This window comes from Megachile rotundata, chromosome 2 (assembly GCF_050947335.1).
Source record: "Megachile rotundata isolate GNS110a chromosome 2, iyMegRotu1, whole genome shotgun sequence".
Taxonomy (NCBI): Eukaryota; Metazoa; Arthropoda; class Insecta; order Hymenoptera; family Megachilidae; genus Megachile; species Megachile rotundata.
This window is the reverse complement of record NC_134984.1, coordinates 24138553-24161017: the sequence shown is the minus strand read 5'-3', so window position 1 is coordinate 24161017 and position 22465 is coordinate 24138553. Positions and strand designations below refer to the sequence as shown.

Sequence of the window (22465 nt, the reverse complement as noted above, 5' to 3'; positions counted from 1 at the left end):
CCGCGAATTCGAATCATTATACGTACGCATGAATCTCTATCGATGCGCGTATACCTTGCGTGTCAAGCATGTGTGCAAGCTCCTGCACGTATAAATACACTTCTGGCAGCAGGAAAGTCTCAGTTGGATGCCTCTTGATACGAGTGCGTGTCAGTGATTCGTATAGAAGAAAGGTGACGAATCGGCCACAACGTGTTCGTGGCCGCAGAAACCTAATTCATGAGGGTGAATCTCCGACAAACTAAACTAATCTCCGATCAAGAAGAAGCTGCGCCAGTGATAAGATTTGCTGGACCACGATCATAGAAACGAGGCATGAAAAGTGGATCGTTAAAGTCGTCCTTGTTAAAGTTGATGATACTTGTCCCGCTGACTCTGGACAACATAGTCCAATCAGCGGTGAACGGTGAAAATCATCATCGAAGTGGCAGAAAAATGAACTTGACCCATGCGGTGAAAATGTCACAAAAGTTTGTCTGCAAAGAACCACAATCTCGAGCATACAACTTGAGGGACCTGATGCGGGATGTTCAGCAAAATTCTGGAGAGAGCCCAGTAAAACCTGTCTACGTTGTTTTGAAACGTTGCGACGGACACTCGGGATGCTGTACGAGTCCTGACATGAGCTGTTCACCGGAACCATCGGCAATCTATTACGACGAGATCGAAATCGAGGTGTCAAGTTTGGTACACAGAAAGACTATTCCACGATGGATCAGGGTGGAACAACACGGTAGATGCTTCTGCGATGTCACCACGATCAATGATCGATATCAACAAGAACTGCAGTGGCCTAACGTAACTCTTGTTTGACGGCAACTTATTTAATCCATCGTATAAAGTATAATGTACAGCAGAAATTCCGAGATACGGTGCATCCGGTGTTTGTTGTTTCTACCTGTAGAAACAAGTATATTATAGAGAAGAATTACAGTATAGCGGTACGATTGCGGTACGATGGAATCTCGCTGTATGGCTCTAGGCCAGACGTAAGAGAAATTTAGAAGTTCCTATGTTACTAAATTTCTTCGTCGGGCATGAAATCGGGCATCGATCTTTAAAGTCGCAGGGATATTCGTAAATTTCCTCAAACACCACCCCCATCCTCCTCTGTTTTCTACGACTTCTACGATGACACGATGAAGAAACATTGTCGGTGCGTATAAAAATTTACACCTAATAAAGGAATGCCACGTAGCGAGATCTTCCTGTGAATTAAGAACGGTTCACGTTGTAATCTTTCCCTGGGGGTTTAACCTGCCGGGTTAGTTCGAAAATGTTCAACAACCGCATATCTAGACTACAACGTATGAGAAACTGGCTCAATGCCCGACACATGTTGCTTGTCAGCTCAATGCTAAAATGTCGACGATAAACACCTGTTTTATAAGAAACCGATACCGTTATGAGACAAAGGATCGATTAGGCAAGAATTTTATCGAGATGTTCAGTTAAATTATAGAAATATAAGTCTGATTCTTTTAAAGGCCATCAAAAACGACAGCGATTCGTAAACTAGTCATTATTCGATACCTTATCTGTTAATCACTCTTAACTTATTAATTTATTATGTTCTGGTATAATTAAAGGTAAATACGATCAACTATTTACTTGCTACTAGGATACTCGCTCAGAGAAGAAAGATCGAACTTTGGATATTAATAGGTTTATGAAAGGGACCAATATGTATTACTATTTAAGAAACTAATATGCAACTGTTTTAGCAAGTTTAATGTTCACCGTTGTGATACCGTTCTATCTTATATGTATACTAACAAGATCAAAATTATGTTACAAAATTACGTTTTGATACTATCGAACGCGTGTAAACTAGACATTTATCAGTTAATTGTAATAAAATCAGTATTTATACGCGTTTATTAATATTTAACATTTATTCTTGGTAAGATTATAGTATAAACGTTTAAAAAATTTTTCTTCGGATATTCAAGTATTGAACAAGTATTAATCAAGGTAATGCTACATTAAAATATTAGTATATCGGATAAGAGACTGATACACGTATAAAATATATTATATACAAAGTGTCGAGAAAATAGGTGATCAAACATTATAATCGTATTCTTCTGTTACCAAGCATGAAAAAGTGTCGTATGTAGAAATGTGCATATATTAAAAACGAGTAATATTGAAAAGCGATGAGAGCATGGCTCATAATAGATCGATACGTATTTAAACGTTTTATAAAACAATTGCAGTCAGAGTGGTTTATTGTAATAACGAGCCAACTAATTAACGAAACAGCGAAGAAACTTGCTGAGACGACAGATTTTTCCTCGGAGACGATGTCTTACTACTAAAAGTGAGTACTTTTGCTTCGATGCCTTGTAGGCCTCGGGAAATTCCTACTCTTGTCATATTTTACAACTATCGATTGCCACACTGAACCGATTAAAAATTGCGTTTATGTTTCTATATTTATTCATTATGTCTCTATGTGTTTACGACACCTTCGGAAACAGTGAATTATACTGGATTATAATGACAATTTGGCTGCCTATTTACTTGACACCTCCATATTTTAGCGAACCTTCTGTGTTACGTGTATAAATACCTACTATTTTGTTTTAATATTAGATTTTAAGATAGACATTAAATTACGTACTTTAATAGCGGTTAGTAGAATTTTAGTATTTATTTTATACTATTTATTAATAGTTCAGAGTTAATGCATTCGGTCTGAAGTTTATGCGACTGACGAGAACTATAAAACAATTTATCGTATTTATTTAATTTTGTACGATATAAAAAATGCGATGCATCTTTAGTAAATAACATAATTCTTGTACATTATGACAAATACTTTGAATAAAACTTTCATGGTGTGCACTGCGTAAAATATGAAATCTGACTACGATATATGTATATACCGATCTTGTGTAAACGTTTTACATAAAAAAAAAAAGAAAAGGATACGTTTAATGAAATACGACATATTCGAACTGTAACTACGTCAAAATTATTTCTACGATTAAATAAATAAGACGATTTAAGTGCTACGTATGTATGTACTTTTGAATGGAAAAAGAAAGAATATCGATGAAAGGAATGTCAGTTTCGACGTTGAAGGCGTAACAAAACAATCGACAATAGATCGTGTAATTTCAAACGAAACAACAATTTTAAAAGATGGTTATACGCCGCAATTATTATATAAAATTAATATTATTGTATTGTTCACGTTGGGTGTAATAAATATCAAGCTGACAAATATGCGCACAACGAAATTACCATATAACGCGAAATAAAGATACCTGCAATTTGAAAGTTGATATATGTTAATAACAGCCAACGTTTCTTACACGGTTCGTGTACAAACACTGCGACACGTATCTTTTCTATGGCTTCGTATAAAAAAAAGAAAAGAAGAAAAATTGCCTTAAAATCGCGCGTATGGATATTTAGAGCGCATTCGACGTCTGATTCCACGACCTCTCCCCGTTTCGTTATTCGTTCCCCTCGCTGCGTGTCCTCCGCGTATCATAGATTGCCCTTTGAAAAGAGTTTTTTTTGTCTATCAAGAAAAATCATTCTTACAACACAATTTATTATTTACGGTTACAATTACCTCTACCGCTAGCTTGACTTTCCCAAACAATTGGCGTAGGGCGAGCACCACGAGCTGTTCTGAACGGTGATCGTGCCGAACGGCGCACTGTACTGCCTCTGTTACCATTGCCTGCTGCTGCAGCAGCCGCTGCTGCTCTTCTTTGACGCGTATTGCTAGAAGGAGACGCTTCCGCTTCGCGACTCTCTTCTACTTCGTCTTCCACTGTGTCGCTTCCTGGTTCTTCAGTTCCTTCGCCAGTGTCTACCGTATCGTCATCGCCAGATATCAACGGACCAGTTTCTTCCGTACGTTTCTCGCTTTCCGAACTCGTACCTACATAAATATTGAATTTCAGTTGAATCCATAGATCGTTACTTCGATCGTTAACCATCGTTATCGAGTAAAATGATGAACGTTCAACCGCGTCGAAAAGCGAAATGTCAGTGAATGTTCGTGAAATTTAAAGGATGCCGTACAGTTTGCGATTATTACCTTCGGTTGGTGTTGTACTAATAGATTCTGTAATTATTTCAGTTTGATTGTGTTGCTGGTCGTCAACGCCAAGTACACGAATACTGGGTATTGCAGACTCTTCGCCGGTGTCGCCAACAGCGGTAACCGACAACGGTGTTACCGAAACGGGTGTTTCTTGTTCTTCGGAGGGACCACTGCTGGTCTACAAATAAATAATTTTACTAAATAGATTCGATCGATACGTCGCAATGTTCTTAGCGGCAACCTTAATATTTATATAATACGAAAGGGCAGACAATGCGAAAAAATTGTACCGAAGGTGGCAAATCAGCCGCCGGTGAGACTTGCAAAGGTGTAGTAGGCACGCTACGACCGGTACCGCCATCTTCTATTTGAGTAAGATCGATTCGTGTATCGTCCATACTTTCTTGAACGACCGGTGCAACACCGGAACTGGATGAACCAAATATAGTTCGAGCTGTTGATCCAGAAGGAGTAGATAACGACGGAGTTGACGATGCTGTTGTTGGCGCGGATGAATCTCCGAAGGTAAACCGTCCTTGAGGAACTTGCGGTGAACTAACAGCTTCTCCAAACCCGTCCCCTCGGCGTGGCACAAACAACGTTGGTGTACTTGGTACTATACTATCGTCGCCTCCATCCTCGTATCCCTGTTGTGGCTGAAATTGATCTGGTTATTAAAAAGAAAACATTCTTCTTGCTACATGTAAAACGATACATACCAAAAGAAGATGTTGTTGCTGTTGTTGTCTAGGCATCGGCGCAATTCCACGCGATAATCGAGGCGCAAACGACGTGGCTGGTTCTCCCGTTGGTCCGGCACTACTGATCGCTTCCGACTGTTGTTGTTGTTGCTGCTGTTGTTGTTGTTGATTTATTGGCACCGCTGATTGTGCTTGTCTAGAAACTTCTACGCTCGTCGAATCTTCACCCATTATGATCTCGACTTCGTTGTTGTCCCTCTCTACCTCTACCTCGACCTCGTAAGGCATTTCCTCTTCTTCCTCCATCTCTTCGTACGGATCATTATCGAACTCTTCTTCTTCCTGCGTTTGGTGATTACCTCCTCCTTCGCCTTCGTCGCAGTCTACCACAACCACGCATCCTTCTTCTACCTCTTCGTCCTGATCTCGTTGGCTCGACGTTGGTACCTGAAAATCGACCGATTATGTGTTACAATTTAAAAGTGTACGATTAACGTTCGATACGCATTTAGCATTTTCGCTATTTAAATTCACCTGGTACTCGACCTCTGAAGCACTCGCGCTAGCCGTAGACATTTCTTGCCTGTTCCGTTTTGTTTTAGGGCTAAGAACCTGTTCTTGCCTACTGTGATCAACGCCTTCCACGATACCCGACCCAGAGGCCGTAGAATCAAGAGCTCTTGGACGTTTGTGTCCCGTCGAAGCTTGCGACGTACTCACTGATTGAGTTGAACTACTCGCAACCGTCTGTTGTTGATCGCTGGCTGCAGCCTGTTGTTGTTGTTGTTGTTGTTCGACTCTTGGACTTACTAATGCAACAGTTTGCTGTTGCTGTTGCTGCTGCTGTTGTTGTTGGCATTGTTGCTGTTGTTGTACGCTAAGGGTTTCCGCGTTCTCTGGATCTTCTCTTTGCGTCGATTCCGCTGATTCGCTCAGTTGCGGTTGAACAACCAGTTGACGCAACGTGCTTGGCGCTGTCTGCGATGAACTGCTACTGGTACTGGCTGGTTGAAAGTCTGGAAGACTACTGGTTGGTGAACTCGTTTCGGTCGTGTGCACCGCTTGTTGTTGCGATTGTTGTTGTTGGTGGGGCGCAACCATAACCGGTGCAGTCGCAGTTGTAGGTAAAACAGCAGCTGTTCTAGATTGCACTACCACGCTCATAGGACGAATACTTGCTAAAGGAGTTTCAGCACGAGCGGACATCGGTTTAATGTTAGCCGTCGGGGGTTCGGTCGTAGCGCTGACTCCGCTAACACCGGCTAACTGCCGTTGTAGCTGTGTCACTCTTTGCAAAAGAGTTTCCTTTTCCGCCTGGATTTCTGCCTTTTCATGTTCCAAACGAGAAATTCTACCTTCCATTTGAGATTTCAATGCCACGAGTCTAGCATCGTGTTCGGCAGTATCCGACTCGGTTGTACCAGCTTCAATTTTTGCTTTTAGATCCAACAGTTCTTTCTCACAGATTTTTTTCGATTCGGTTAATTGCATAATTTTAGTTCTTGCACCTTTCAACACTTGTTTCGCACGCTCTTCCTTCTCGACGCTTGTTTTATTCATGGTATCGATTTCTTTTTTCAAAGAATCAGCTTCGCTTTGTACGACTACCATTTGGCGAGATAACTCGTCGATTTTCGATGTCAATTCCAAATTCGCTTGACGCAATTCTTGTCGACCTTCTTCCCGCAATTGATCTTCTCGTTCTTGCGATATTTGAACGGTATCTTCGTTTACCGAAGTACCAGCCGACATTCGGGACTCTTCGTTTCTGCTCTTCTCTTCCTCTACCGTTTTCGCGAGCTCTTCGAATTGTGTCTTGTATTTCTTTGCTATCTTTCTGATCTGAATCTCTTTGTTTTTGATGTCGTTTAAAACAGTTTCTTTGTCGCCAAGCTCTTTTCTTAACGTTGCCAAATCTTTGGCTTTGGAAGAAGAATCCGCCAGAGCTTCGTGTAAGTCTTGACCTAATTTGCGTGCTTCTTCGGAAACTTTCTGTACTTGTTCTCCTTGAGCTTGCACTTGTTTCTGAAGTTGCGATAACGTCTCTTCTAATTTAGCTTTCTCTGCTTTTAATTGATTCAATTCGTCTGCACGCTTAGCGTGTATTTCGCGTTCAGATGCGAGCAATTTGCTAAGATTTTCACGTTCCGTTTGTAATCTACGCCAATCTTCTGGACTAGTTTTGTTAGCTCTTTCGACCAATGTATTAGCTCTTTGTCTCCATCTGGTTGCCTCTCCCTTAAGACTCGCATTCTCCTGTAGTAACGCCTCAGTCTTTGCTTGCAAATCTCTCGAAGTATCCCGAAGTGGACCTACTTCTTCAGAAAGCGCTGCTACTTTTACGGTAAGTTCTGAAACTTTTACGCTTAAACTGTCTCTTTCTTCTCTAAGTATTCTATTAGAATCTGTTATTGCGTTCAAAGTTTCAACTTTTCGTAATAATTCTGCATGCTTAGACGTTGTTACTACATCGATTTCGGATTTTTCTCTTTCCGAATTGAGCACGGCTTCTGTTTCTTTTAGTCTTTTTTCTACAACCTACGTCAAACAACACACGTTGATAATAGTACAATAAACTATACGGGTATCCCACCTGACGTTAAGATCTTTCTTTAATTATTATTTATTTTTTCCTTTCTTAAACAAAATCCTACGTTTTTTCTAAATTCACAAGTTTTCAAATTTTCGATCTTCGAAATTCTTACATTTCCAAATATTCCCTTAATTAACGATTTTCAACGTACACGAATTAACACCGTAATGTATAGAGAATGTCGAGCTGTATTAGACCTGGCTCGTGTATTAAAAAGAAAAAAACTTAGGATTTTATCGGAGAAAAATAAATAAATAAATAAATAAGTAAAATTGACCTTTAAACGAACATCTACATATTTAACTACAGAAGAAACTATCAACACCAGAATATGTTCTTCTTGAAGCCATTTTTTTATCCGAAGTATTTTTCGCTACGTATAATAAAATAATAATAGCGTAAACGAAGATGTCAACGTCAGGTGAGGTGGTCTGTATAACACTAACCTCTACTTGAGATTTCAACCGAAGATTTTCTGCCCTTAAAACATCAAATTTCGCTACAGCTAAATCTTTCTCGCGTCTCAGATATTTCATTACTCTTAGTAATTGTTCGGCGGATTTGGAGTCATCTTCGAGTCCGCTAAAACTACGATTCATTGTTTCTAAACTCGTATCGAGACTTTCCTGTTCGTTTATCTTCGATTGTTGACTATGCATGATTGCAGTTTTATCGCTCAATTCTTGAATTTGATTATGTAAAATAGCATTCTGCGTATCTAAATCTTCTATTCTTTTCTGCATTTCTTGAAGCTCGTCGAGTAACTTTTTTTCTCGTTCTTGATAAGCTACTCTTTCAAGATCTAAAGCTTCTACGGCTGCATTTCTCTCTTGAGTTAAACTGGCTACTTTTTGTTCTATTGTTTCTGCATCTTCCTTTAATTTTGCTAATATCTATAAATAATACGATGACAAGGTTAATTTATTATCGTTTTTTTTTTTTTTTTTTTTTTTTTTTAAATTTAATTATAAATAATAATTATATTTACTTGAAGGTCCGCTGAATGTAACACCATTTCTCTAGCATATTTCTCTTCGGCTTCTTTAGCCGCTACTGAAGCATTATGTAAGTCGCTTTTTACAATTTCTAGTTCTCCCTTAACTTCATCTAATTCTTCGAGCTTTCTTTCTGCATCGGCTAATCTTTCTCTTAACTCTGAATCGGTTTCTTGTCGACCACTGGAAACTCTTGTTAACTCTTCTACTAATTCTTGTACTCTCTTTTGAAGGGATATTATTTCTACGCGTGCATCTTTCAAAGCAGTTTCTAATTCTTCCTTACATTTATTATGTTCCGCGGTTAATTCTCTTAATTGTGCCTCGGTGCTTTCCGCTATATCGCAATACTGCTGACTTTGTTGCCGTGCAGCTTTCAATTGTTCCGACAAAGATTTTGCTTCCGCCTGTGACGTACCAAGTTGCATCTCAAGCTCTTTTAATCGCTTTACGAGATTTTCATCGCCTGTAAGTTTGAATGGGCACAGAATTTTATTTATAATCATTGATAATGCATATAACAATTTACCTGTACATTATACACGTACCGTTAAAAGGTTTTGATATCGAATGGGTAACAGCTTGTCTCAGTTTAGCATTAAGTTCTTCGATGCGTTGCGTATTCTGAGAATCAGACTGACGAGCCTGTTCCAACTCCGTTCGAATTTGCTCGGTTATATTACGTTCTTCCGTCAGTCGTTCCTGTGCTGTGGCTAGCTGTCTTTCTAAATGTGCGGATAACTCTCTGAACCGATCTTGTTCTTCCTGTAATCGTCGTCTTAAAGCTGCGCACTCTCTGGTGGCGTCGTCCAAACGCTGTTCGGCACGTAATTGACTTTCGGCTTGAACACGTTCTAAACTAGCTTTAATAGATTCAACATCTGCTTTCAATAAAGCCTGCGTTTGACGTTCTCTCTGGTACACTTCGCGTTCCTTCAAAAGACGTCCTTCGGAATCACGTAAAAGTTGTCTTTCTTGCCGAATGTTTTCCAGTTGCACCTCGGCACGAGATAGTCGAGTTTGAGCCGCTAAAGCTTCATCCTTCAGAATCATCAAACTTTGTTCGTGCTTACCTGTAAAATAATATAAATAATTTTCTACCGTTCGTTATGTTCTGAACTTTTTTGAATCGTGATAAATGTTCAATACCAATTGTCACGTTATAATTAAAACACTTTTCTTCGAGGACTTTGATTTGAGATTTATAAGAGGCAACGTTTGCTTGTAAAAGATTAAATCTATCGTTAGCTGAATCTAACTGTGCTTTTAATCTACAACATCGTGCCGAATTAGCTTCTGCTTCTTTCCGAAGTCTCTCCACCTCGTCTCCCAACATACGTTCGTGTGCCGCTTTTTCTTTTCTATACGTATCGTACTCATCTGTAACGTGCTTCAATTTAGCCTCGGTTTCTGCTAACTGTCTTTGTAATTCTCTTTCTTTGTTAACATCGTCCTGATTGAGGACCGATGTCTTATCCGTGGCCGATTTTTCTTCGCCGACTTCTTTCGTTTCTTCTTCCTCGTTAATTGAAAATTCTTTCTTTTCCGATGTATTTGTCTGTTTTAAACACTGTTGGTACATATTTTTATACATATCCCTTTGTCGTAAAAGACCATCCAACATTTTTGCTTGTCTATCTTGAGCAGCTTGCATATCTTCCAATTGTTCTAAATACCTGATATGATTTTGAACAATGCAAGATAAATAAATGCACAAACGACTGAATATTTTTTAAAAACAGTTACAAACCTATCCAATTTCTCTTTCATTTCTCCAGAATTTATTTCATCGGTGGCCCGCTCAATTTCTTCTTGCCTCGATGATAATGTCCTAACAATTGACAGCAATTTTTGATTATTTTCCTGCAATTCTTCAATGTCTTTAAAAGTGACCAGTTTTTTACTAATAATTTCAGACGAAGCGAGATTATCTATGTCCATCGAATTCGAAAATTCACTTGCATTCGCAGTTGTACCGCTTCTGCTCTCTTGAACTTCTTTCAAAAGGAAACAAACCTAAAACATTAATTTAATGTCTTAAAGTATAAAAAAGAAAAATATGAAAAAAAAAAGTCAATTACAATCTTGTACCTGTCTAGCTAAATCTGATAATTCTGTTTTCAACCTCTGATTCTCTTTAGTATGGTGTTTGGCAATACGATTTGCTTCGTCCGCGGTTTCTTGCAATCTATGATTTTCGGCTAAAAGTTCATCTAATCTTGACGTGAGCGTTGCAATATTGGCAACAGCAGTTTCATAATCTTCACGTTGCTGTTGTAAAATTGGAGCTTTTTCTTCTACTTCTCGTATAATAACATCTATTTGTGACTTTAAACGTTCGTTTTCTTCTCGTTCTGAAGTCAGTTCATTAGTTACATCAACCAATTGTGTATAAATTTGAGTAAGACTCAAACCTTTTCTGAGAACACGACTAGCTATGGCTGCTGTAGGTGCAAGTTGTTCAACGGCTTGATCTAATCTCTCTGTAAACAATTATTAAACCATTAAATAAATGGAATCATTAAGAAACGATAGTGACTAATTACCTTGTTTAATATTTTTGAGTAACTCGTTTGCGTGACTTAATTCTTTTGAAAGTTCATCTATTTTTTGCTCTCTGTCTTCTATTTCTTGTTTACGTTGCAATTGTAGCTGATTGTGTGTAGTTTCTAACGTTCCGTATTGCTCTGTAGCAGTTTCTAATAATTCTTGAAGTTCTTTAACTGCACCACTGAATTCCTCAGCTTTTGCATTTGCTTCATCGGCCATTCCTTTATACAGGTCCGCTAATCTGGTTTGAGCACCGATTTCTTCTCGATAAGAAGCATGCATAGAAATTTCATGAGTACGCTGTTCTTCCAGTTTTTGAGCAAGTTCGTCGCAGCGTCGTTGAAGAGACGTGTAAGACTCTCGTAGTTGCGCCGCTGCTTCATTAGCAATACGTAATTCCTCGTCGCGTTGCGCCAATCGAGTGTCCGTTAAAAGAGCTCGAGCAGATGCTTCTGCTCTTGTTGCTTGTAATTCTGACATTCTTTTCGCTAATTCCTCCTCCAAACCTGCCATTTGTTGTGAAAGTAAAGTCCTTTCTTGTTCTAGCCTTTTCTCCCTAGTAAATGTAACATATTTATTAAGAACAATGATATTTCATACAAGTACATATAAATAAAATAAGAGTGTTTATCCGTTATCGATACATTAATGTATATATCAAAAAAATTGGAATGCCTGTTATTCTGAAATAAATGACTTTTCCTTAAAAATTTTGGCTATTTTCATAATAACTAAATGTAAAAAACAGTTTTCAAAATTTCTGTTTATCTATCTGTTTATCCAAGTTTAAGAAGTAAGAAAGTACGAAGCTAATTTTTACGAAATTTGCACAGTTTTTCATTTCAACTCTATATCTCAGATAGTTCTGAAATTGTAAAATTATATCCTACTATTCTTGACTAACATATATAAAACGCATACTTAAATTCAAGAGTCATATCGCGACTTCTAATTTCTTCTGTTTCCGTTAAAGCTTGACATTTTGCAGCTACAGCATTTTGGAGTTGAGTTCCTAAAGAAGAGAGTTCCGTATGCATCCTTTCAATTTCTGTGTCTCGTCGTTCAACCTGTAGTTGCAGCGCGTCTCTTTCATCCACAACTGTGTCCCTGTGTCTACGTAAATCAACATTTTCTTTCTCTAACCTGTTACAGTAAATTGTATTAAACAAAATAAACGAATGTTGTATTGAATATGTGTTATGAACATTAATTATGTGCTTTTCAACTTCATCCCCTTTAAATATACCTTTTAACAGTTTCTTGTAATTTTTGAATTTCGTTTTTAGCTTGGTCTAAATTGATTTGTAATTCGGTAGTATATTTTTCTGCCAATTCTAATTTTTCTTTGCATTCTTCAAAATTTGATTTTTCCTCTGTCAAATCTTTTTGCAGCTTATCTACAGTTTGATCTAAAAAATTAAATATCAATCGTTAAATTAAGATTAATCCACTGATACAACCAAATATAATAAAAAAACTAAATGATCTTAAATTAATTTTAATAACATTACTATTTGATCATTTAAAAAATCTGTAGTAAAATCCAATAATAATTTCAAGGTAACATCTTTATATGATCAGACATTTTGCAGGATTTCAGGAAGTTCTCTGGTGATGTAACATACATTGGTTTTTACTAAAATCTCTATTCGAACATCATAGATAGCATTCTGTACATTAGAATTTACATTAGAATGAAAAAATCAGATGCGAGTAGTAATACGTATTTTGATAATGAACTTTCATTTTGAAAACACACTTATATATAGATAAAATTCTACAAATATTAATGTTATCTGTTGTTGGTCTTAATTTTGCCTTTTGGTCATATACTAATATCACTGCTATAAAAACAAACATATAACGTTATCACTTGACACTGTATCTATATCTCTTATATACCTACATTTTACTTATATTAAAAAAATAGACAATTCAGGCTAATAAATTATCCTAAAGCAAAGTAAGATTATTCTCTAAATTGTTTGCGTATTGTACATGTTTTGCATACATTTTGCTATAAACCTTTCTTCCAAATAATATACTATAAAAACGAGAAACGAACTTGACATGATTTTACTTCTCTATAGATTTGTCACAAGCAACTTGACAAGTTTAGCATGGTTTATTAAGTTTAAAAAGCTCAATGGATAAACAACCTTAATGTTATCGGATATTGTAAACGTTATTTTCAAACAAATTGAACCGTTTGAGTCCCAAGCAACATGATTGCGCCTCTCAAATTTTGTATAGGAAAGTCCGAATAATGCATTTGAATGCTATGGATACCTGTCCATACTATGTACTCACAGCCTGTCGAAGTAGCACGCTCAACTTTACTGGTGTACACGCACAAGATAGTTGCCTCTTTTAATGTAAATAATACAACAAAAAGAACGAAATACAAAATAATACGAGCGCTATCGCGCCGCTTGGCTCTCTTCGAAATCAAGTAAGACTCGCGCTATTAGGCATTTTTCGACCGTGTTTTTCCAATGACCCCTAGGACACAAACGGTTCATAAACTAAAATTGCATGTAGAATGTAGATGTTTGATAGGACTTATTGACAATTTTCATACCTGAAAGTATCATTTGCATTTTTTCGATTAACTATTAAAATGTAATTATGAAATAGATGCGGTAAATTCTTAATAAAAAGAGGTTAACTACGCCATGTAAATAAACCGGGTGATCGTTATCATGAGAAAAAGTACGAAACTCAATTCAAACTTACCAAAATTTTTTCTATTAGTTTCGAAAACGGCTTTGGCCGTAATATACTGTTCAAATTTCTCATTGAAATATGCGTTTATCTTTTTAACAAACCCTTCTGGGATTTGTGTCAATTCTTCTTTACTTAAAATGTCTTGAAGCACATTGTGTTCGTTCTCTTCTGCTTTTTCCATCTTTTACGAGAATGCACCTTACAAATTGAGTAAGATCTTTCTTCAATGACGTATTCGTATTTTATGATTAACCGTATTCGAACAAAGGCACATTTGATCGAACGTTCAGCATTTATTACCTTTTCCTCTCTCAGTCGTTATGGCCTCCGTAAAACTGACTGACGCGGAAAGCTACAGGAACTAACGTTGAATATCAATCGTATTTAGCGCTAGTGTACCACATTACAACTAAATAATTCATATTATTTATCAGACCAGTTGAAAAAGTTAATATTACGTACACAGTTTATATATGTAAATAAAAGTCTGTAATTTTTTATATTAAATTTTGTATCTTACATATAATATTAATGTATTTTATATCTTTTACTTATATTGTTAATTCATTGAGGGAACAGAAGTTTCGAACGACCGGTTCTCGTTTATTCTGCACATGTTGATTCTGATTGGTTCTAACATGCAAATGCTGTATAACTTCTTAAAGCACGTTAAAAGCGGACACGTGCTGATGAAAACTGTATAAAAACGGTTCGTGCATTTATATATGTATATATATACATTAATGTATACATATCGTAATTTATAAAATATGATAAATGTACATTAAAATACAAATATGATACATGACCAAGAAAAAGGAAGAAATTGTGAAGTCTCTTGACGGATGTATAAAAAAAGATGTGCAGTATCTTAAGAAGCGGTAAAGGAGAAAATATTTTATACGTGAATTTAATTCTGAATTAATATTGCACGAGATTAATTTTCTTGAAAAAATTTATCGAACGAATAGAATATGTTTTCTTTAAAATTGATTACCATTTCAAAATCAAAAATATTTATGGATCATGTAATCAATTATTGTGGAAAACGATGTTTATGGACATTGACAATAGATCATTGTATAAATATAAAAAGCAACAGAAACCTTTCACATTTGGTAAACTATAGTAAAAAGTTCAGTTCAGAAGTTCCACAGAAGGATTACAATGTTTTTGGAAATATTTCGTATGATAAATATGAAACAGTCGAGATGGACGAAGATGAGAAAAAGGAAGAAATTTTTGCAGAAAGTGCTAAAATTCCTAAATATGAACGATTAAATTATCAAGATTGCATAAGACTGATTAAATCATATATGTCGCAGAAAAATCTAGAATTAGCATTAGGCGTATTAGATGTAATGAAAGAAAACAGCGTTAAGCCAAATTTATTTGTATATAGACTTTTAATCTCAGCATTTGCAGTTCAAGGAGATATAACACAATGTTTTAAATTATTTAAAAAACTTAAAGATAGTGGTTTGAAACCTTCGCCTCATGTATATACTTCTTTAATTGAAGCTTGTGCTAAATCTAAGAATAAAGAACTTGCTTTGGACCGTTTGCAATTTTTAAGAACATATTGTTATCAGAGAAAGATACATTTAAATGTAATGCAATACTGTGCTCTTATCAAAGCTTATGGTCATCATAAAGAGACTAAGATTGCTTTTGAGGTAGCAGACGAAGCACGAGATAATAAGTGCGATCTTTCCAGTAGTATGATCGCTTCCTTGTTTCATGCGGCGATAGGTGATACAAAGTCTGGATTAAAATATGCTTTAACTTTGTGGCACACAATGAAGAAAAATAAAATGAAGATATCCATATATCATTATAATCTTATTTTGAGAGCAATACAGTGTACAAAGTTTGGAAATTTAAAGACAAGCGATGTTTTATTGTCAGGATCATACGATACTCGAATTCAATTTAAGGATGTAGAAAGATCAGATCTATTAGATTCACCGCCAGTAATAAGTATTTCGTGTCTTACGTCGCTTAAAGAATCGAGCAACATGTCGCATCCTAATACCAATGAAATAGATATAGTTCATAGCGTTGAATCATTATCGCTATATTTAGATAATGTATTGGAAACAAATCAGTTATTTTTATTCGGTGGAGCTGAAAAATTTTTGAATCGAATGAAAGAAAATGGTGTGCAGCCTGATGTAAAAACGCTGACGTTAATTTTAGATTTACTTCCTTCTTCGTTGGAAGCAGAAAATAAGTTTCTTAAGTACATAAAGCGGAATTTTCTGGATGTAGATATTGTATTCTTTAACATGCTCATTAAAAAGAGATGTATGAGAAACTGTTACGAAGATGCTAAAGTAAGTACTTAGAAAGTGATACTTTATGAAAATTCTGTGTTAATAACTTATATTTCGTTGTAGTCTACTCTTCGTGAGATACAAAGATATCACCTTGAGCCTAACGTCGTGACATTTGGGTCATTGGCTATTGGATGTAAGAATTTTAGGAATGGAGCAGAATTGTTGGAACAAATGGATAATATTGGTTACGTGGCGAACAATATAATTTTAGAAACGTTATTATTGCACGCGTGTAGCAAAATAAGTTTCTCTTATATTTCATATTTAATGGCGTATATATCGAATAATCAAATTAAACCGTCGAAAGCAATGTTAGAAATGTTAGATGAATTCGAAACAAGAGTATTAAAACGTTTAAATAATCAGGTACATAAATTATTTTAAAAGTAATCGGAACCGTTCGTTTGTAATTAAATTAATTTTTGACATTGTTACAGGTTGAACGCAGTTCTAAACGAAATTTTGTCTCTAAAGCGGCTTATAATAAATTTAAAATAAAGTATGACATTTGGAAGGAAAAGTTAGAAATGTCTGAAAATTAATAAAATATTGAAATAAATTTCTTTTTCAATTTATAATCCGATTAAAGGTCAGTTTAAATTGTGTAATATTAAAACTGTATTAATTTTTGTTTATAAAGCAAAATGAAATAATTATTCTAAACCTTTGAAACACAGACAAATTTATTAAATAAGAACTTTTCTTGAATTTGAGAATATAATAATAACAATAACAACAATAATAATAATGATGTAGTTCTTTATTTTATAAAGTTTTTGTAACATATGGACATCAAGAAATTTTGTACTATAATAAAATATCAGTTAAACAGTTATCTAATATACTAATAATAATATTGTATACTTCCGATAAGAAATATTTGATATTTCTATAATCCTAAATGGAATTACTATGAAATTACATAGAGAATAGAAAATTATTTAATTATCAGTACAAAACACTTAGCTTCCCTGAATTAATTATAAATTAGCGAAGATAAGGAGGTCGGGGTTCTTGCGTCCATGTTCGACTTCTCGATCCTGCACTGATTGCACGCGGGGGACAGGTTCCACGTATACTGAGTTTATTATAACCCGTAGGTCCGGTTGGTTGTGCTCCACATGTTTCTAACGCTACAAAGTCATCAACATGAAGGGACGGTGGTCGTGAAGTGTTTGGCGGTCTTGATCTAAATGGATCTGCTCCTCTACCTACGCTTCCCACCACTGGGCCACCTCTTAAAGAATTGGCAAATTGCGTTCTGCCTCGCATAGGTGTAACTATAAATGTAAGAAAAATAATTTTATAATTATGTAAACTGTCTTAAGTTATGCTGTTATTAGTAATAGATATTTATATAATTTACCAAATGGTTGTTTTATTTTAGAAATAGGAGACGATTGTTTTTGAATGTCTCTGGTTTCTTGATCGTCGGTTTGAGTTTTTGATTGTAACGGCTGAGTAGCGTCATCGGGTGGTGTTTTAGAACAGAGATTTTGAGCTTCTGTCAACAAATTGAAGTCGGCTGGTAGCAATTCGGCTGCAAGCGCTAACAAATCCACGGTGTTTTCATTCGGGGCTTGACTCGGAGTTGTAAACGTAAACTTTTTCGGACGTTTAGAAGTAAGATCTGGAGTTCCTAAACATCGTTGAGAAAATTGATTTAACAACGCTTCCGGAGTGGGCAGCAATGGTTCCAACATTTCCGGTATAGGTTCTTTGTCCTCTTTGTCTTCTGCAGACTTCAAAATTTCCACCAGTTCGTGCGCATTTTTTATTTTCTCCAAGGGATGTTCATTTTTATCCCATAATATTAGGGATGCCAATTGCTGTACTCGTAAATATAACGATCTCCCTTGTGATTCGGATGCTATTAAATTTTCTAAGAACATTATAGTCAAATCTACGACAGATTGGGCTTCTGGATCTTCTAAGACAGAAATATACTCTAATAATGATCTTAATGCATCAGGATTATTTTCTAAACAGCTTTTTACATGGTATAAACCATAATTGTGACTGATGAGAGACAAAAGTATTCGAAGCGTACTTTGTAGTATTTCAGTTTCAAATTTTGTACTACTCGCTAATATATCGATAAGGGCAGCCAGCATGGACAAAAGCGGTTCTTTACTAGGTACCGAATGCGTTAATCTTTTTTCAAAAGGTTCGCTTGTATCTTCTGGCATAAGACTAAGCGTACTATCGCACAAAGTCTCAAAAATATCAAGAATTTCGTATTGTATTCTAATATCGTTTGTACTTTTAAGCGCTGTACACATCATTTCGATAACAGGCGGATATTTTTGATCAGATTTCACTTGTGCTCTGGATGCAGGGCTAGTTAACGTCAACAAAGTGGCTTTCATTGGTGCATGCCTTGCGAGTTCACTAAGCAGCGCAAGGATTAACACGTTATTCTCTAAAGGAGCGGCAGCTATTATACCGTCTAATAAACATCTTCCTACAAGTAAAGCTGTAGGTGCTGCTAAATCGCTTAATTGCTTGCATACTTTTGCCAGAAGAACTAATAAATCATTGTTCCAACTAGCGCAAAGCAATCGCAATGTTTCGGTTAAATTATTAGCTTGCGCTTGTAAATGAGCGGACCATAGTTTACGAAATCCTAAAATTCGCGCAGCATCTTCGGTCATAGTTTCTTTCAAAGTCAAAATAGGTGGTAACAATCTTGTTAATAGCTTTAATCCAGGTATAAAATTACATGGGCTCAAAGAAACCATTTTAAGAACTTCGCCCAACATTTGTGTCCATAATGATTTAGCCACATTTCCTGATCCGTCTGAATCTACGGCCTGTGTGAATACCAAAAGTGTTCCCACTATTTCTTCGGATAATGTTTGTACAATTTTAATAGGGGGGATAGCTTCGACTAACGAATAAACACCAAGCAATGGAACTACAGCGGTTAAATCTTTAAAATCTGTAGCCATACATTTGACAAGGCGTTCCAGCAATGCCCTTGTTAATTTAATACACGGAAGAAGTAACGCGACCAATGCCAGACCTCTACGACCTGTTAGAGCTGCACGATGTAAAAATGGTTGTTCGTAAAATTCGGAAATATTCGCCATAACTGCGATAAGAGCTGTTAAACCATCGGCGGCGAATAATTGAGTTAACGCGTTCCTATATTTTAATTCGATGTAAGGTTCCATCGGGTCAACGTCGTTGTTAGAAGGAAAAACAAGATAATACAAAATTCTGCACGCTGTAATTAATTGTCCTGGAAGAGAAGCAGCCTTGTCTGCATTTTTTCTGATGCACATAACAAGCGGAGAAACGTCCCCGTAATTCCAATGAGACGGCTGTGCCACTGTAGTCAGGTATGATGTAACGTCTTTTAAAACAGCCTGAATTCGTGATTTTTCTAAAATGATCGCGGCTCGATTTTGAAACACTTCGATTCGATCGGAATAACGTATCGTTGCCGATATAATTTCCGCAGAGAATTCACAAAGATTCGAATCGGAAAGATAAGGTATTAAAATATCGATAAATTCGCCCATAGGAACAACCGTTATTATAGCCTGTAAACCCTCGGGAAATATTAAGATAGAATGAAGTTTTTTTAATGCTATCCAATCGGAAGGTTGATATTTTAAGCGTAACAGACATTGCACAACTTGAAGTCGCCACGCTAAAACCGAACCTGCCCCAGGCAATTCGTATTTTAAAGCTTTTAAAATTAATTTAATAACTTCTCGTTCTTTCAACAAATACAATAAACCTTCCTTTGTATCCGAGATACGTAGCAGAAAACGACGTGTAGCTTTAATTAAATTTAGATCTGACTTTGGGGAAGTAAGCGTGAATAAAACGTGATACAGAAGTTTATGATGTTCGAAGTATGCTATTAAATGACATCGTGGATTTCGGTTATGTTCGCGTTCAAATTCCATTTGCGCGCCAGCTGGAAGCTGACGTTTCGGTTGAGCCATTAACGTGGGTGAACATATATACGCGTTCGTTAATTCGGTGATAGTTAATTCGTCGAGTTCTTTCAACTCGTCAAGGAATTCGTACGTATGTACTTTTCGTAACAACGAACTTAGGGCATATTTTAATCTTGCTAATTTTGCCGTGTCTAACATCATCAAAGCATTCTTATATAAACTGTTGCTTGATTTAAGAAACTCTTGAACAATTATCGGACTTATTAATGCGGCATCCAACGTACGTATAGCAGATAGTTTCACGGGAAGTGCTACGTTTTCGCGCATGCACAATGCTAATAATTTGTAAGGTGCATCTACTTTTAAAAGTATATCTGGACCTTGCGGTAGCTTACACAAGGTTTCGGCTAATCGTACACCTACTTTAACGTGACGAACTTTATAAGCTGGTTGAGGTTGAGCACGAGCAAGATCCATGTCTAAACCAGCATTCACGATGTTGGCCAAGTCATTGAAATTCGTGTTACTTAAGCGAAAAGGACTGAGTATTGCGCACAGAGATTCACAATTATGAACAAATGTTTCTTTTTCTTGACCTGATGCATTATTAAAGTGTAAGACTGACTTTGATAACGATTGTAATAACTCCTGTATCTTATCTAACATTTCCTTGCTGATATGGCACTCGTCGACGATGTTCAGTGACTCTTCCAATTCCAATAAATCAGGTGGAGCAAAAGAATAAATATCGTTCAATTGCACGTTATCACATTCGTATTCTGTAGATGGTGGTATGTCATCTGTCATTATGTCTTCGTCGGATAATATAGGTTCAAATGGCTCTCCTGTTTCTTGTTCGCCTCCATCCTGTTCTCCTTCCTCCTCCTCCGCTGATATGGATTCAGGGCTTAGAGATACTAAAGATTCAGAAGGTGGCGAAGAAGGCCGTTTCGTCGACTTTAGAGTATTATTCGTAACGTCTTCTTCCCAATGTCCAGTATCTGTTTTCCCAGTATCTGATGTTGAATTTCTGGACGATTCGATTATTTGTATCGGTTGTATAGGAAGTGGTGGCGTTGCGGCTACACACGTTTCCTAAACATTTTACAAGAAAAAATTCGATATTGCCATTTCGAAAATATTGTTTTCACATTTTATGTACTTACATTCGAATTTGGCTGTGCTTGATTTTCGTAATACCATTCAGATTGTTGCTCTGAAATTTGTGCGGTATTTTCAACTACTTCCTCTAATCCGCTCACGCAAGCTGCAGAACCAGTAGTCGAGCTAATAATTTCTTGCGGATTATTTAAAGATTTTGTTAAAGTTCCGTATACAGCTAAAGTAATGGTAGTATACCAGCCTCTTAATACCAAACCATCTGTTGGTATTTGTTTCCTTTCGCATTCTAATTGAATATGAATGTTTTGCTTATATTCTAATTCTCCGAGCGATTCGAACGTCGAAGCTCCAGGTTTACTTAAATCGTTAACAAAAAATTCTATTTCGAATTGCGATGGATTTGTCGCTCTAAATTAAAGTAAGACAATTATTGAAAAAGAAAAAAGATCATTTTTTTTATGTATAAGACAACATTAATAAAAGTATCAAATACCCTAAACGGACACCTCCAGGAAAGTCTGCTTGTACTCTAGCGCCTAGTGGAATAATTCTGACTTCGCTAATATAAACAGGTTTTGGAAATTGTACTAAATCCAGATTAAGTTCCTGAAAATAGCATTATTATTTAAGTTGCAATATTCGTACGACATTATATTATGTATGAAAACAATCTTATGCATACCTCCGAAATGTCGTGTGAAAAAGTATCAAAAAATAACAATTCTGTATTATCCATGTTTTATTTTTTTCAATATATACTTTGTAAAATCGTGTTTATATTATTTTATTCGACAAAACAACCATTTTTAAATCTTGTTTGGCCGTTATCCTTAACCTCAAAATCATTTTTCTACGTTAATACCTTAATCGTGAAATTTACTTATTAAGATAATATTATTTGCCTACGATATTTTAAATTGAAATTAAAATTTTTTATTTCAACGTTGAAAGTATTTTCAATAAATTATCGATACAATGTTTGTAACTGTAATTCAAATTTTAAAATCGGATTTATATTAAACGTCACATGTATTCGTATTAATTCAACTGTATAGAAAAGCACGGCGATAACAATTCGATTTATGCAGTTTGATTTTAAGTATTAATTAATAAAAAACTATAATAAAGAGTACTCGTTACCGCACGTTCTTCTATAATGACATGTATGGACATATACAATTATCCCACAAACTACAGACAAAGAGTAGGGATACAACAAGAGGCAACACTCTTTGTCGGCACCTTTGATATTTTGAAAATGCTGTCCCTTTAAATTGGTCGCGTAGACAAGCGGGAAACTTAAATGAAGTGAATTTAATTTTATGTGAATCTTTAATAATTAGAAATCTGTTTGTTGTAAGTTTTCTGTATATTGCGAATATCGGCTTTCAAAGTATTTATATCAATTTTACAATATTAAAAAGTTGAAAAAGAAAGGAATATACTAAAATAATT

The 22465-nt window shown here is 35.9% G+C and overlaps 4 protein-coding genes across 4 annotated transcripts; 2 read left to right on the top strand and 2 right to left on the bottom strand.

Moving 5' to 3' along the window:
- Nucleotides 1-126: 126 nt before the first annotated feature.
- LOC105663651 (uncharacterized) lies at nucleotides 127-4726 on the top strand. Its single transcript, XM_076540528.1, has one exon. It carries the CDS (start codon nucleotides 316-318, stop codon nucleotides 811-813), a length of 498 nt encoding a protein of 165 aa, XP_076396643.1. The 5' UTR covers nucleotides 127-315; the 3' UTR covers nucleotides 814-4726.
- Nucleotides 2727-14024, bottom strand: Mgtor (nuclear basket protein megator). The gene is made up of 16 exons (XM_012294053.2): nucleotides 13645-14024; nucleotides 12155-12317; nucleotides 11830-12051; nucleotides 10905-11464; nucleotides 10450-10841; nucleotides 10109-10374; nucleotides 9508-10034; nucleotides 8907-9431; nucleotides 8352-8824; nucleotides 7810-8256; nucleotides 5305-7308; nucleotides 4789-5217; nucleotides 4360-4725; nucleotides 4064-4247; nucleotides 3590-3904; nucleotides 2727-3513 (listed from the first exon to the last, which is right to left on the bottom strand). The coding sequence occupies exons 1-16, from the start codon at nucleotides 13814-13816 to the stop codon at nucleotides 3401-3403; spliced, it is 7158 nt and encodes a 2385-aa protein (XP_012149443.2). The 5' UTR covers nucleotides 13817-14024; the 3' UTR covers nucleotides 2727-3400.
- Nucleotides 14025-14190: 166 nt separating this feature from the next.
- LOC100878014 (pentatricopeptide repeat-containing protein 1, mitochondrial) lies at nucleotides 14191-17344 on the top strand. The gene is made up of 4 exons (XM_003707048.3): nucleotides 14191-15971; nucleotides 16035-16340; nucleotides 16412-16563; nucleotides 17075-17344. Exons 1-3 carry the CDS (start codon nucleotides 14610-14612, stop codon nucleotides 16514-16516), a joined length of 1773 nt encoding a protein of 590 aa, XP_003707096.3. The 5' UTR covers nucleotides 14191-14609; the 3' UTR covers nucleotides 16517-16563; nucleotides 17075-17344.
- Nucleotides 16717-22265, bottom strand: vir (VIR_N domain-containing protein). The gene is made up of 5 exons (XM_003706892.3): nucleotides 21693-22265; nucleotides 21504-21616; nucleotides 21055-21418; nucleotides 17341-20983; nucleotides 16717-17254 (listed from the first exon to the last, which is right to left on the bottom strand). Exons 1-5 carry the CDS (start codon nucleotides 21744-21746, stop codon nucleotides 16962-16964), a joined length of 4467 nt encoding a protein of 1488 aa, XP_003706940.1. The 5' UTR covers nucleotides 21747-22265; the 3' UTR covers nucleotides 16717-16961.
- Nucleotides 22266-22465: the final 200 nt, after the last annotated feature.